The sequence below is a fragment of the Callospermophilus lateralis genome, chromosome 3, assembly GCF_048772815.1.
Source record: "Callospermophilus lateralis isolate mCalLat2 chromosome 3, mCalLat2.hap1, whole genome shotgun sequence".
NCBI classification, from domain to species: domain Eukaryota; kingdom Metazoa; phylum Chordata; class Mammalia; order Rodentia; family Sciuridae; genus Callospermophilus; species Callospermophilus lateralis.
This window is the reverse complement of record NC_135307.1, coordinates 144,317,365-144,331,703: the sequence shown is the minus strand read 5'-3', so window position 1 is coordinate 144,331,703 and position 14,339 is coordinate 144,317,365. Positions and strand designations below refer to the sequence as shown.

General features: G+C 46.0%; 1 protein-coding gene across 1 annotated transcript in view; it reads left to right on the top strand.

The window, feature by feature from the left end:
* The window catches only part of LOC143394831 (protein FAM169B-like), a 65,053-nt gene extending 54,986 nt beyond the window's left edge, over positions 1-10,067 (top strand). Inside the window, exons 8-12 of the mRNA XM_076849430.2 lie at positions 2,807-2,935; positions 4,782-4,889; positions 7,035-7,181; positions 7,267-7,369; positions 9,971-10,067. Coding sequence (XP_076705545.2) covers positions 2,807-2,935; positions 4,782-4,889; positions 7,035-7,181; positions 7,267-7,369; positions 9,971-10,067 — 584 coding nt within the window. The remainder of the gene's footprint in view (positions 1-2,806; positions 2,936-4,781; positions 4,890-7,034; positions 7,182-7,266; positions 7,370-9,970) is intronic.
* Positions 10,068-14,339: the final 4,272 nt, after the last annotated feature.

Below are 14,339 nucleotides of genomic sequence, written 5' to 3'. Positions count from 1 at the left end.
ATCCTCCCAGTAACTCGGCTCATTCAGCTGAAGCTTATAGTTCATCGCTTTGTCCATTGAACTAGAAGCCACAGGGAGAGTCCAGGAGCTGTGGGCAGGCAGGAGATGGTGGAAAGACACTGCACAAGCAGTGAGTTCCAAGATCCCTGACACCCTCACCCCAAAAGAAGGCCTCTCCCTCCTCCACGATCACCCTACTGCATCTCTTTCCAAGTGGTTTCTGTTCTTTTTTTGCCTTTGCCAGAGGAAGCTCAATTGCTAGACATCACTCTGAGTCAGGAAGAGTGGGTGTCTGGAGAGATCGCTTCAGATCCCCTTGTCACCCCGTGAGAGGACACGAGCTCAATCTGGCCTTGCCTCACTTTGTGTCGTTCAGATGTTTTTGAATCCTTAGTATTCAGTTTCCAGGGTTCTTCTGGTATGAAGAGAACAATGGACAGGGAAGGTGGAAAGCAAATAAACTTCTCTTGCTCTGAAATCACAAAGAAAGCAGGCACAAACGATTTTCCCTCAAGTGGGTTTCGTTGTTTCTTGGTATTTTTCAGACCCCTTGGCTATTATTATCAAACTCTGGAGAGCCTTGAGTTTCTGCGGAGTGCTCGAGGATGCCCGCACTGTGCAGCTCACTTTCAGATGCTGGGGAGTTCTGGGGCCCAGGCAGCGGGTCCTACATCTACATCCACACCCTGCCAATCTCTTCTCCTCATTCTTGCTTCATTTCTGAGGCCTCTGTGGGAGAGAGTTGCCCTGCCCTGGTGCAGGCCCCCTAAGGGTCTCCAGAGAAAGCCGGTCTTTCCAGTGCAGGCCACCTCAGGATGTCAGGTTATCTTGCTAAAGAAGCCAAAGATCCCATGTTGCATGGACCAGTGCTGTGGATCCCCACTGCCCCTCCTCTGTCTCCATCAGCAAACACTTGAAAGGGCTGATTCTGAATCACACTTCTCTTGGGGCTTCAGCCACCCACACCCCGCTGTCAGGCTTTTACTGAGTGCAGTCTTGCCCTCCAGCTGGACAAGAGGGACTTTTGCTCCGTGCTCCAGGCTTTGAGTCCTTTTTCTGCTGAGTCCCTCTCCATGGGTTGAGGACTCCATGGGCTCAAGGGGATGTGCCCACCCCTGTCTATATCGCTCCCTCTAAACCCACTCAGAATATCAGAACCCCCAAATTCCTGCCAGTGTTGCTGAGGGCCTGACTCCATTCCTAGATCTGTGCCCATGCTGGTGAACCACGGCACCCATCTGCACAACTGTAGGCCCCAGGGATGGCTGTTGGTGGGATGTGGATGGAGAGTGAGTGGGGGTGAGCAGGAGGAGGCCGGGTAGGCAGTGGGTTGGAGGCTGAGGGCTGGCTCTCTTGGTGTTGCCACATTCTGATGCACAATTCCAAGGTGTCCAAGAATTCTAAATTTAAAACTGGCTTTCTCGGTTGTTAGGAAGTTATATTTGTCAGCAAGGAGGGCAGAACATGTGAGATCTACCACTTTCCTGGCACAGTTTCCACTTTTATAATAGCATTGTGCTCTGTATGTCCACCTGCTCTCTTGCCCTGGACCCTTCAAAGGTTAGGAGCAGACTTGAAGTCCACATGGACACCTTCAGGACCAGAAGCATTTTATCATTTGCTTGGAGTCGGGGCACTGTCATGTGAAGATGCTCATCCTGTGAACATGGGCTCACAAGTCAGTGGGCCTTGAGGGGCCTCTGGAATTCAGGAGTCTGTGGACAATGAGTTTGGAAGCTTCCATGGAAGAGGAAGGAAGGCAGAGGAGGCTGGTCAGGGAGGAAGGATGGAGCTGGGCATGGTGGTGTACTCCTGTAGTCCCAGTGACTTGGGAAGTTGAGGGAGGAGGGTCGCAAGTTCAAAGCCAGCCTCAGCAACTTAGTGAGAGCCCGTATCTCGGGATGTGGCTCAGAGGTTAAGTGTCCCTGAGTTCAATCCTCAGCCAAAAACAAACACAAACAAACAAACAAACAAAACAACAACAACAAAAAACCTAAGTGGGATGGCATTAGGGACTAAATAGTGTCCCTCCAAATGTTGAAGCCTGTGGTGTAACTGTACTTGGAGATGTAGGGACTTTAAAAAGGTCCCTAAAGTGAAATGAGCTTATGCAGGTAGGCCCCTAATTCAATGTGGCTGGTGTCCTTTTAAGAACAGAAAGAGACACTAGGTATCTCTGCACACAGAAATGGCCATGTGAGAACACAGGGAGAAGAGACTCAGGAGAAACCAAACCTGTCACACCTGGGTCTTGAACTTCTAGCTTCCAGAGCTATGAGAAATAAATTTCTGTCATATGAATTTCTGTGGTATAGTCAGCCCTTCATATTTGCAAGTTCCAAATTTGCAGATTCAACCAGTCAAGGATTGTAACAACTAACTATTTATATAGCATTTACATGCATTAGGTACTAAAGGTCATCTAGAGATGATTTAAAGTCTACGGGAAGATGTGCATAGTTACATGCAAAGACCACACTATTTAATGCAACTGTATGGACTTTGGATTTTGTGTCTTCAGTGGCTCCTGCGAACCAATCCCCTTTGGTTGCCATGGGACAACTGTATTTTATTAGAGCAGCCCTAGAAAACCAGTACAGAATGGGAGCCCCCATGAGCAGGTGGGAATTCTGTGTCCATGAGACATTGCTGAGAGAGTGGTTTGAGGGTAGCGGGGACCAGAGCAGCGAGCTGGGGTTGCTGCAGGAGGAATTGGAAGCTGCCTGAGTCTGCAGGCACGGGAGAGCTGGCCCCGAGTGAACCAGGGTTGGGCGGGGGTCCTCTGACTTCTGCTCGTCTCTCTCAGTCTGTAGGCAGTTCCTGTTGGCCCATCCAGAGGAGCGAGGCCGCCTGTGGGAGGTGAAGGGCCGGGGGGCCCGGGGTCAGCGTGTCAACATCTGGCTCAAGGTTCAGCAGCAGGCAAGACTTCCAGAGGGTGAGTGGAACAGGAACAGTGCCCTTAGTCCTAGTTATGCCCAGTGTCCATAATCAGTGCAGATTAACTTCCGCTGTTTAATTCAGACCCCTGTAGGTGTTTTTTCTGTTGAGGTTGTGGCAAGGACAAAGAAGGGGATGAGACCTGCTGGTGGCATCTTGTCCTTTTTTCTACACTTCCTTCCTGAATGAAGCACATGTTCCCGTCCGTCTTGCTCAAAAAGATCTCCCCCAGCTTGACAATTAGGATCTCTGAGGTCCAGGGGCTCTCCTCTTTAACAGTTTCAATAGGACCAGTGAAACATTAGGATCAGTTGCAAAGATTATTTTGAATAGGTGAGGTGTGCGCATGGATGAAAATTCAGAAGATGCCCAGGGGTTTGCTGGGAGCAGCAGGTCTCCCTTCCCTCTCTCCTCGGAGGGGAGCACACACCTGTGTCAAGGGCCATACCATACAATGCTCTTTAAATCCTTGCTTTGTCTGTTTAATTCTTTTTAATGGCAGCATAGTATGATGCCGTACTGGTGTGTCGTTATTTCTTTCCTGTTGATGGACACACATGGTGTGTCTTCAGTTCTGGGTTTTTCAAGACAGCGCCCCAGTGAGTTTGTCTGGCATTTGAATGGAGGGCTGTTTTCAAGAGAGGACAGGGCCTTGCTGGTGGTTCCCAAGGGAGGCAGGAGGTGAGATGTCTTTTAAATAGCCAGCAGGGAATGCCCACTGTCTCTGGATTTCCAAGCTGCTTTCTGACCGTGTTCTTTCCCCTTCGCCCCGGTGGGGAAGGACTGCACGTGGCAGGCCTCTCTCAGCTCCGCACTCAAGGTGAGGGTCCTGGGCAGGGTTGGAGGAGCCCTCCAGGCCACAGGGACTGTGTATGCCTCGGAGACCAGGGGATTCTAACAGTTTAAATTCACTGTCCCAAATTAAAGCCTTGGCTCTCTTCCCTTCTGGAACGGGAGCTGCTGGCAGAGTCAATTTTGGACATTTCTATGGTTGCAGATGGCTCATTAGGGGGCTGATAGGCCTGAGGTGCCTGGTTTTCTCTCCACCTGGGTGACTGATTTACCTCAGGTGGTGACAGGCAAGAGTGCCTTGGAGTTTATTGATGATAATAGTAATAGGTTTAGCTTTTATGGCACCTTTCAGCTGGAAGGTTTAATGGATTTTTACAGATATTAATGGGGTGACTAGGTACCAGGGAAGGAGGCCGTGGCAGGGCCATGACTGTGATCCTAATGAGGCGGTTAAGTGACTTGCCCTGTGGCATCAAGTTAGGATTGAAGGGAAGCTAGTCTGTATCCCTGGGCACTGAGCTGACCAGCCGTGTGAGTTTATGGACGAGCCTCACAAATGAGACCATGGCCTTTGTGCTTGGAGGTTGCAGTTGCTTGGCTGGGATGGAAAAAGAAAATGGATTGCATATTGGAATGTGGAAACCACAGAGGCCGGAGGGGGTAAGGGAGGAGGAGGACGACTTTTGCCTAATTGGGGAGATGGCTTCCTCCTTGGAGAATTCCACTGGGGGTTATTTCAAGAGCTGGGAGTCGGTGTGGTCTGGTCAGAGGAAGCTGATCTGGGAGTCAGATGCCAGATCTGTCACTTTAATTCACTCCGAGATTCACCAACATCTACTTTCAAACAACAAATGATAGGACTTACACAGAGAATATTTCAGAAGCCTGCTTGAGTCCCATGAAGGAAGGAAGGGCCATCATTATAATTAGGATATAATTAGACCACTAAAACTCTATAATTTAAAAAAATGACTCGATGTTAGGGTCTTTTCACTCCCTGGGTAAAGCATGGCTAGTTCCCAGTTTCACCCACACTCTCTTGTCTCCCCCAGGGCCCAGAGTCAGGATTTTAATTCACTCAGGAAGGTTTTCTGCCAACCAGCTTCATCTTGTAACCATTATGTCAGCTAGTGCTGACATCCCAGGTTTTTTCCGAGTTGGTGAGTGGGGCTGCAAATGCAATCACGGATCCGCACAGATGCTCTGCACTTGCTCAGTTTCTAATCTGCTTCTCCCGTCATGGAAATCAGCAAGTGTTAGCCGACTAGAATTTCCCACCGGTTGCCACACAAGGCACATTCCAGAATCTTCTCTTCCCTGGCCATCACACCAGGCCACCCAGTTTTTGTCTTTAATTAGTGATTCTTTCTTCACTTGTTTTTCAAGTTCTCTCTCTTGCCCCTTAATTTCTGACTGTTAATTGGAGGTTTCCTACAATTTCATGTGCGGTAGAAATAGAATCATAAGCAAGAAGCCCAGTGGAGCCGATTGCTTCTTACTCTAAATAAAGCATGAACCATTTACAACATTTCAAAGGGAAATTCACTTGGGCTCCTTGCAAATGTTTTAAAATCTATTTTCGAAGCAGCCTCATTTGTGGACGAGGTCTTTTTAAAGTTTGCACAATCCTGGCTGTTGATAACATCTGTGGCTTATAATGGCCCTCAAAATATTTACAGATTTTTCAGACCTTTTGAGTTTGTGGGAAATTTCTTTCTTCCTACACTTCAGTTACACGTGAAGCCTTTGAAACTTGACCAATAGGATCATAATTCCATTTGATGTGATTTCCCAGTCAGTCTGCACATGCCTTAAGTTTCTTTACTGGAGGGAATGAAATCGAATACATCAACAGTGAAATGTTCTTTTGCAAAAATGTTGCTGGAGGCAGGAACTAATTGCACGCTGCTTTAAGAATTTAGTTCTTCTTTCCCCTTCTGTAGGTTCACAATATTGCTTTCTTTCTCCAGGAAAACTTCATGAATTCATTGTTATTCATAGGGAAAATATTTTGCTTACACTTAATTTTTTCTTTTTTCTTTTTTTTTTTTTAAGAAGAGGAACTGTGTGAAAAGAGATGTGAACAATTTGAGATGGGGAAGCAGGATTACTTTTCTAAAGTCTGATGTCCAGCAAACTGAAATTCTTTCTCTGTCTAGCTTTTTCATTTCATTTTATTATTCTTTTTCGATTTTTGTGATGCTGAGGATCAAACCCAGGACCTTGTGCATACTAGGCGAGATCCCTATCACTGAGTCACATCCCTGGACCCAAGCTTCAGTTCTAAACTTGCTTCAGCTTGTTGTATAGTGCAGCAGCAATGGTCATTTCCTGTGATATGCTCTGCTGCACAGTGTGGAGGGCAAAATCACGAGTCTGGACGCCTTTTCTGTACTGCTGCTCTTTGAGAGGTTGTGTGGCTCCATCTGGTGGCCATTGTCATCTACTGCAGTCCTGGATGGAAGTAAGTGCCTCCTTGACTTGCTTCTGTGGTTGGTTCTGAGTTATTTGTACTTGTGCTCCTAAATAAGTGCATTCCCTTAAAAAAAATTCACTGAACCTTAATTGTTTAGGAATAAAATTCAAGTTAATATTTTATTAGCATGTTGTAGTCCATAACACATAATAACCTCAGGGAAGTTGAAAAATTGGTAAAGGATTATCCATTTCAGTCCCTCCCTCACTCATTCACATATCCATTCACCAATTTATTTAATATCTGATAATGAGACATCTATATATACTGGGCACTTTCCTAGGTTCCAGGGATACAGTAGTGAATTAGACTGAGAAGCCTTCTGAACTCATTTCTAAGCTAATAAAGTGCATGAACAACTACTGCTGTATGATATAAAAACTTGATTTATCAGAGAGAACTAAAGTGTGCTGGTATTTTAAAGTGCTTAGAGTTAAATTTTGCCAAACCAAATTTTGCTAATTTTATAGTTCTCTAAAGAAACTTAAAAATGTACTCGTATTGATAACAATTAAATAATGTGTTTATATTTTAGCTGGTAAAGCCAGCTGAATGTCTATATATATATATATATGTGTGTGTTGCATATATATTTTCAGATTGAAGGCAAACATGCATTTTTTCCCTAGGAATCTGAACCCCCATGGATTTGGGGGTGTTCAGTGGGGAGGCACACAGTAGGACAAGACAGTCATCTCTTTTTGATGGGGATTGGGGGTGAGGCTCAATTAACATGGTAGTATGGCCTTTCTTGAGTAACTTCATCCAGAGGCAGAGAAGGGACTGGAAATTTGACTCCATTGAATGCCTGAATTGTTCTTATTTGAAGAACAGATCTTAAGTCTAGCTCGGAAATGCTTGAGTAGTACCACCACTTTATGTCTGCTGGCACCTGGTAGCTCTTCTCATCCTCTGGAGAGCAGTGTGGTAAGGGTTAATGTGAAGGTCAAGAAGATGAATGAGGTTGGGGCCATAGGTACATTTGGAAGGATCCCCCAGGTGTTAAATTGCTCAGCCCCTTGGAATCAGCCCCCATTTGTTTATCTTTTTCTCTTGCTTAGGGAGGGCAGTTCACCCTGGAAATTCCAAGGAGGACCTGAGCAATCTTGGGCAGACTTCTCTGGGTGACAGATCCACAGAGTTTGCTGATGGAGATGGCCACAGGTATGGCAATGGTGTGTTATCTCATGATCTTCTTGTTTCTTTGGTCATCTTGTTGCCCTTGTTTCCTGAAGCTTGTGACCTGAATCTGCAAGATAGCTCTCTAGATGACCTGGCTGTGGGCTTCTCCTTGGCAGTCGGCTGTATTGGTTTATCCTTAGAATCTATATGGCACGGAGGAAGGGTGGGATGAGGAGAACCTTTGTAATTAGACTTTTTGTGGTCTTCTCTCTAAGCTAGACAGGCTCTAATGAGCCAAAATGAAACCGAGAACACATGGGAATCAGCCGTAGTCTTGCATCGTTAAGGAAATACTGAAAAATCTGAATTTCAAATTCTGCCGTGGACCAGTGTCATTCAGGCAGAACAAAAGCAAGACAAATTTGTCTTGCTTTCTTCCCCTGCCTCTCCAGAGCAGATTGCACAAAAATGGAATATTGCATTAAGTTTTTGCATAATCCAGAGTAATTGTAAAGTGGAGTCTTGGGGAAGGATGGTTGCTGAATATGTCTTGGTGGTTGGTTGTTCAGTATTTTTTTTTTTTTAAAGCCACACCAGATACTTACCCACATAGTGTAATTGTGATAAGATTCATTTGTTCTGATACAGAAAAGTCTTTGTTCTTCAGTCCCTAAGGAGTGAGTAATTATGTTAAACTCCCAAACTTAACAATTGTACATTGTAGGGCAGTACTGCTCAATTTGGTGAATAGATTATTCTGCAATAGAAGATTCAACATGAAGGCATAAAACATCCCAGTAAATGCTGGATTGCCTTGGAAAGCTGCATTGTGTTTGACATTAGTTCCAACCATCGGGCAGAAAGGGGCTCTCATACTCTTCGGTTCACAACAGAAAGACTTGTAAACAGAAGAGCCTACCAGTCCACTGAGCAGAGAACATTGTGCTTGGCTTCTTCCCCTGATCCTGTCTTAAACTTTGAAGGCTCTTGGAGGATTCAGCAGGGGTCCAGGGCATTGTAATGCCTGACAGTGTGCCTGCACACTCAAGCAAAAGTGCCAGCTTTTAAATTATGGTTGTCTTTTAGTATCTGTGGAGAACCGGTTCTCATATACGACCCCCTTGTATATGAGAATCCAGGGATGCTCAAGTCCCTTATATCAAATGGTCGTATATTTGCATATCACCTGTGCAATCCTACCTATACCTCAGACCCTCTCTAGATGACCTTTGTACCTAATGCAGTCTAAATGCTGTGCAAGTAGCCATTCTTCTGTATTGTTTAGGGAATAAGGACAAGAAATAAAGTATATAGTCAATTCATGGTTAATTGAATCTGTGGATGAGGAGCAGACATGGAGGGTCAATTGCAAGGCTTCTTTGCTCCCTTTCTCAAATCTCCTGGGGCTGGGCTGTCCTTCAGTCTGTTTAGTAAATACACACTCTTGTATATAAAATGTGGTTTCTCTGGGGCTGGTTGTGGGTGCTTGAACTTGGCTTATCATTTTAAGCCTCAGTATGAAGTTGCAAGGATAAGCCAGGGCAGGACACCCACAGACCCCGAATGTCCAGGATGACTTCATTGTGGTGGTTAATTGGGATGCTTATGAATTCCTTTCTGGTTTCAGGAGCAGGTCTGTGGAGAAGAACTGGAAAATATGAAGAACGATCAACATTGTGCAGAGAATGAAAAGGAAGTTGGACTACCATGAGGCCTTGCTGGGCTGAGCTGGAAGGGAAGGAAGTTAAGAGGACAGTGGCGGTCCCTGGGCTGGTGGGGAAGCTGTGGCAGAAACACGTGCTGCCCAGCTCCTGACTCCTCCAAAGGCTTGGCTTGCTCCTCAGGACCCAGGCCCAAGAGCCATGTGACTCTGCCTAGCCTCTTGTTCTTGAGATAGTGGCCACAGGACCTGCCTACCTGAGGCTTCCAGTGTGTGCCCAGGACTAGAAACAGAGAAAGGACTTCATTAAGCATGGAGCACTCTACAGAGTTGTGGAAAATTTTTCCTAATTGTTGGCAGTTCCAAAAGATTTCAGGAGATTATTGGTTAAACTAACATGATTTCTATACCCCAGGGTAAATTTGCGAGGCTGCACTGGAACCATGCAGATCTCCCTCCCTTACTGGGAGTGAGCTCAGGGAAGGGCCATGCTGTCCCCCTCTGTACTATAGAAATCCTCTTCAGGTTCAGTTCTGTTGGGACCATGAGATCATGGACACCAGAGGTTTTCAAGGGGACAGGTTCCTTTCCTGGGAGCCTTTGGTGACTTCAGAGCTCCCTGAGAGCAGCACCTGGCCAGGATTGTACCTACCAAAGGCCTCATGCCTATCTCAGCCCATATATAGGAGGACTTTTAGTGGGTTATAAGTGGGTGTCCGCTATCACCTAACTTAGATGGGAAGCCACTGGGCACTACTTGGGCTGATGGCCTTTCTGACATATGGGTGGCTCCCAGTGTGATAGTAAAAGTCTCTAAAAGTAATGGGCTGATCCATCTGTGACCTTAACTTCCCCCTTCTCAAATAGCTCCAGAGCCTGCTTGATGGCCTGTGCCTGGCCATGCAGGGACACAGAGCCCAGCCACCATCTGCCCCAGGCTGGTAAAGCCAGCTGAATGTCTCCCACTGCTGCCTGCCTTTCAGGATCCAGGAGGGTTCTGGGGCCCTAGAGCCTACTCTCTGGGAGCTGCTGGTAGAGATTTCTCTGCCTTTGGGCCCTGCCATTGCTGATGTGCAATGAGGTTTTCCTAAGGAAAGCCGGCAGACCTTTCTGATGAAACTGGGGGTTTCCCCCCTTTTGCTGGCAGGTGGGATCTGCATAAGTTGCAGTCCTCTGCAGCTGAGAAACAGGTTCCAAATCTTAATGGTGGCTGTCCCCTCCAGTGTTGCAGCAGACCACAGCCACTCACCACTGCCTTCTTCTTTTTGGGTTCTTGACTCCTGAATCTGAAGAGTGAAATCCACAGATGAGGATGAGGGAATATAAGAGTAGGATTTATTCAGGTGTGAATAGAGATAGAACGTCCACAGGACAAGTGGGGACCCAAGAGAGGTTGCTGCTAATCTAGGGGTTTATAGAGCACTTGGTTCAAGGCAATTGGTCCAAATTTGTGCTCATCAGGTTTTGGAAAAGCACTGATGCTATTGGCCAACCCATGAGTCTGAACTCCATTAAGATCTGCCCCACTTCCATTTTCTCACCTATTGTGTATAATCTCAACATCCTAGGAAGTGGATCGTGGATGCTCGGGTGGTTAAGAGCTGGCACTGTGTGGAGCGACTGTCCACTCGGTTAGGCAGACCCACCGTGGGATCCACAGGCCTGTGCACCCTGGCTTGCTGCACCTCAGACCTGAGTTGGAAGAAGGGCTCTGGGTGACTCTGGCCAGTGCTCGCAACCCACGCCCCTGCCCCACAGACCAGCGCTCCACAGCTCCACTGCTGCTCTCTGTGGGGATTAGTGGGCTTGCTGTGTGGCTCAGCAGCCAGGGAGCCACATCACTGAGGCAGACAGCCCACATTCAGCCCACTTCTAGGTGAATACAGATCCGATCACATCGCTGAGGGTCCTCCCAAACCCCTTGGTGGCTTATTGTGGCCTTTGAGAACCCAGGGGCCATGGGCCCAGCTTGTTGCACTCCTTGCTCTTTGTGTCCTGGTGGCCTAGGATGGTGGATCTCAGCTCTCCTTCTTTGGGGTCTGCACACATGTCACTCACTGCCTTGGGCATGCATGTTCTCTCTCTCTCTCCACACACACAGTCACACACACATACACACATACACACACACACCAGGTCAGTCAAGTTGATTCCTACCCATACATCTGGTCTCAGTTCAAGTGTTCCTCCTGACCTCCTTCTCCTTTCCTTCTCAAGTGATAGAACCATGAACTGGTGCTTCTGCAACTTTTTTTTTTTTTCATCACATCCCACTGTTGCTCCAAGAGCCTCCATTAGGGTCAACCCTAGCCTTTCTGGTTGCCACTGTGTCCCTAGTGCCCATAGAGCACAGCTGGCACAGTTACTGGGCAGAGCCCTGTTCAATGGGCTTCTGTATTCTTAGTGATGAAATCAAAGCCTTTCCTGGAGCCTCAAACCTTGGGGTGGTGAGGAGACCAGCAGTAGTCCCCAGTTCTAGAAGTGCACCTGTGGTTCTGAGTGGTCAAAGGACACATGTGGTGGGTCCTCTGTTACTTATATTTTCATCCAAGAATCCAGTGGTCTAATCATCTGTCTGTCTATATGTCTATCTATCTATCCAGCTACCCTCATTCCCTCCCTTTCTCTACTCATCTCCCCAACCATATATCACCTAATCTTTATAGCTCCCCATTGATTCATCTCTCCATCCATCTATCCATTCATTTAGCTTCCACCCATCCAGTCTCCACCCCCATTCCCTCTTTCCTTCTAATTATTTCTCCATTTATCTACTCATTCACCCATCCAGCTCTCTTTCTGTCCGTCCGTCCATCCATCCATCCATCCATCCATCCATCCTGTCATACAATGAATGTATGCTTTCTCAGGGATAAGTCCTGTGCTGGACCCTGGGAATATAAGTGAAGCACAATTACTGACCTAGGAAAGTGTTCTCTGCAGAGGGGTTTCTTCTGGAGTGTCCACTGGAGTTTTATCTCTCTTACACCAATTACATAGAGGGAAGGGTCCATTTGAATGGAAGTAGAGTTTAGAATTCTAGACAGAGAAGTCATGAGGCCCCACACCCTCATTCTTTGCATCTGGGTTCTCTGCAAAGAGGGCTAGACCACAGAAATGGACTGGCATCTGCAGCTGAACCGTGCTCTGTGTGTGATTCTGGAATGTTCCCTTTAAAATGATGGGGGTGCTGTGAATATTGTGCTGTTCGCAACGAATGGCTAGTGTTTTCTCTTTACGTGAAAATGTTTGGGTAAAGTTATCTCAGGGATTTGATGAAGTAATTGTTCAATAAAAAAATCATCTCAGGGAAGAAAACCTGATGTGTTAATGACTTCATATAAGGACATGTAAATTGGCCTCAGAGTTAGGAAATTCTGCTCCCCAGGTGGCAGAGTCAGTATCAGTGCTGAGCCTCAGTGCGAGTCCCTTCTGCTCAGAATGTCTGTATGCTTATGTTTGTGTGTAGTATGTTGGTTTATGAAATCAATTTTATTTACTATTCAGTTTCTCGGTGGTCTTGCCTATTATTTTTTAACAGCTCTGTTGGGACATAATTTACAAACCATAGAAGTCACTCATTTAAACTACACAATTCAGTGATTTTTAATATATTTACAGACTTCTACCACCACCACAATCCCCCTGCCAAAGAAACTATCCATTAATAGTCTCCCCTCTTTCACTCACCCCTCAGCCCAGGCAGCTGTGATCTGTATTTTCTCCCTAAGATTGGCCTATTCTGGACATATCATGGGAGTGGAATCTCCACATGTCACTGTGTGGTCCTTTGCTTTCTTCACTTAGCATCACCTTCCTAAGCTTCATCCACATCTTAGTGTGTATCTATGCATCATTGCTTTTTGCCAATCAATAATATTCCATTATATGGATATGTGGTAGGGTGTTTTGTTATCTATTCACCAGTGGATGGAATTTTAGATTGAGTATTGCTTTGGCTAGAATGACAAATTGAGAAAATCATTAGTAACGTTGTATGAACATCTATGCACTTTTTGTGAATATATATTTTTATTTCTCTTGGGTATCACACAAGTGATACCCAAGGAGTGAATTTATGGGTTGTATGAAAACTGGAAGTTTGGCATTTTGAGGAACTGCCAAATAGTTTACAAACTTCCACCTTTATACATCCCCATCAGCCATTTATAAAGGATCCAGTTTCTCCCCATCCTAGCCAACATTGTTTCGGTCTTTTTGATATAGCCACCTTTCTTGTGGGTGTAAAGTGGCTTCTCATTGGGGTTTTGATTCGTGTATCCCTGATCACTAACGATGTTCAGCAGCTTTTCATGTTTGTTGACCTTTTTACATCTTTGGAGAAATGTCTATTCATGTCCTTGTCCCTTACCTTTTGCTTATTGAGTTGCATAATTGATATTCTGGATATGAGTCCTGAATCAGAGTGATTTTACTTCTGCCCCTTCTGTGGGTTATGTTTTTTTACCTTCTTGTTGCCCCTTGAAGCACAAAGAGTTTATAACTTTGACAAAGTCCAATCTGTTTTTGCTTTGGCTGCCTGAACTTTTAGCAGTAGTCATTTCAGTAGTAATGGCTGTTTTCTAAATGCGTGCCCTTTTTCACCCAGAGTTTTCAGGGAAAATGTTTTTTGACACCAAAATGAATATTATAAATTCCAACAAGTAGTCATAGAAGGTGGTTGTCCCTGGGTCCCATGTCATTTTGCAGACAGTGGCCGGAAGCGCATACCCGATGGGAGGCACTGTCCTGAGGGCTGCCCCACCGGTACTCATGAACTGACTCACGTGGGTGGACAACCTGAGACTCAATGGCCAGGTGGAAGCTTGCATTTGGAGTTCAGGGTCTGGCACTGGTGATGGACATTCACTGTGAGGCACTGGGCCCTAGAACAAGTTCTCTTTCAGGGAGTGGGGTTTTAGGCAATTTCAGCATTGGGTACAGTGATCCCTCAGAATCTGGGGGGATTGGTTCTAGGCCCCCCACAGACACCAACCCCTTGGATGCTCAAGTCCTTTATATAAAATAATGTTGCCTTTGCATAGAACCGATGCAGCCCTCCTGTATACCTTCAATCCTCTCTGGATGACGGACAATAACTAATACAATGTAAATGCTATAGAAGTAGTTGTTATACTGCATTTCCTAGGAATAAGAACAAGAAGAGAAGTCTGTCCGTGGTCAGTGCCGACACAGCCATTCTAGGTCTCAGTATACTCTGAGGTCAGTTGTATTCCCTGATTTAGAACCCTGGAATAGGGAGGGCTGGCTGAATTTTGTTCCAAGGTCTTTGAGGATAAGACCTTGATGGTGAGAGGAGAGAATGAGTCCAAATCTGCTTGGCTACTTTCA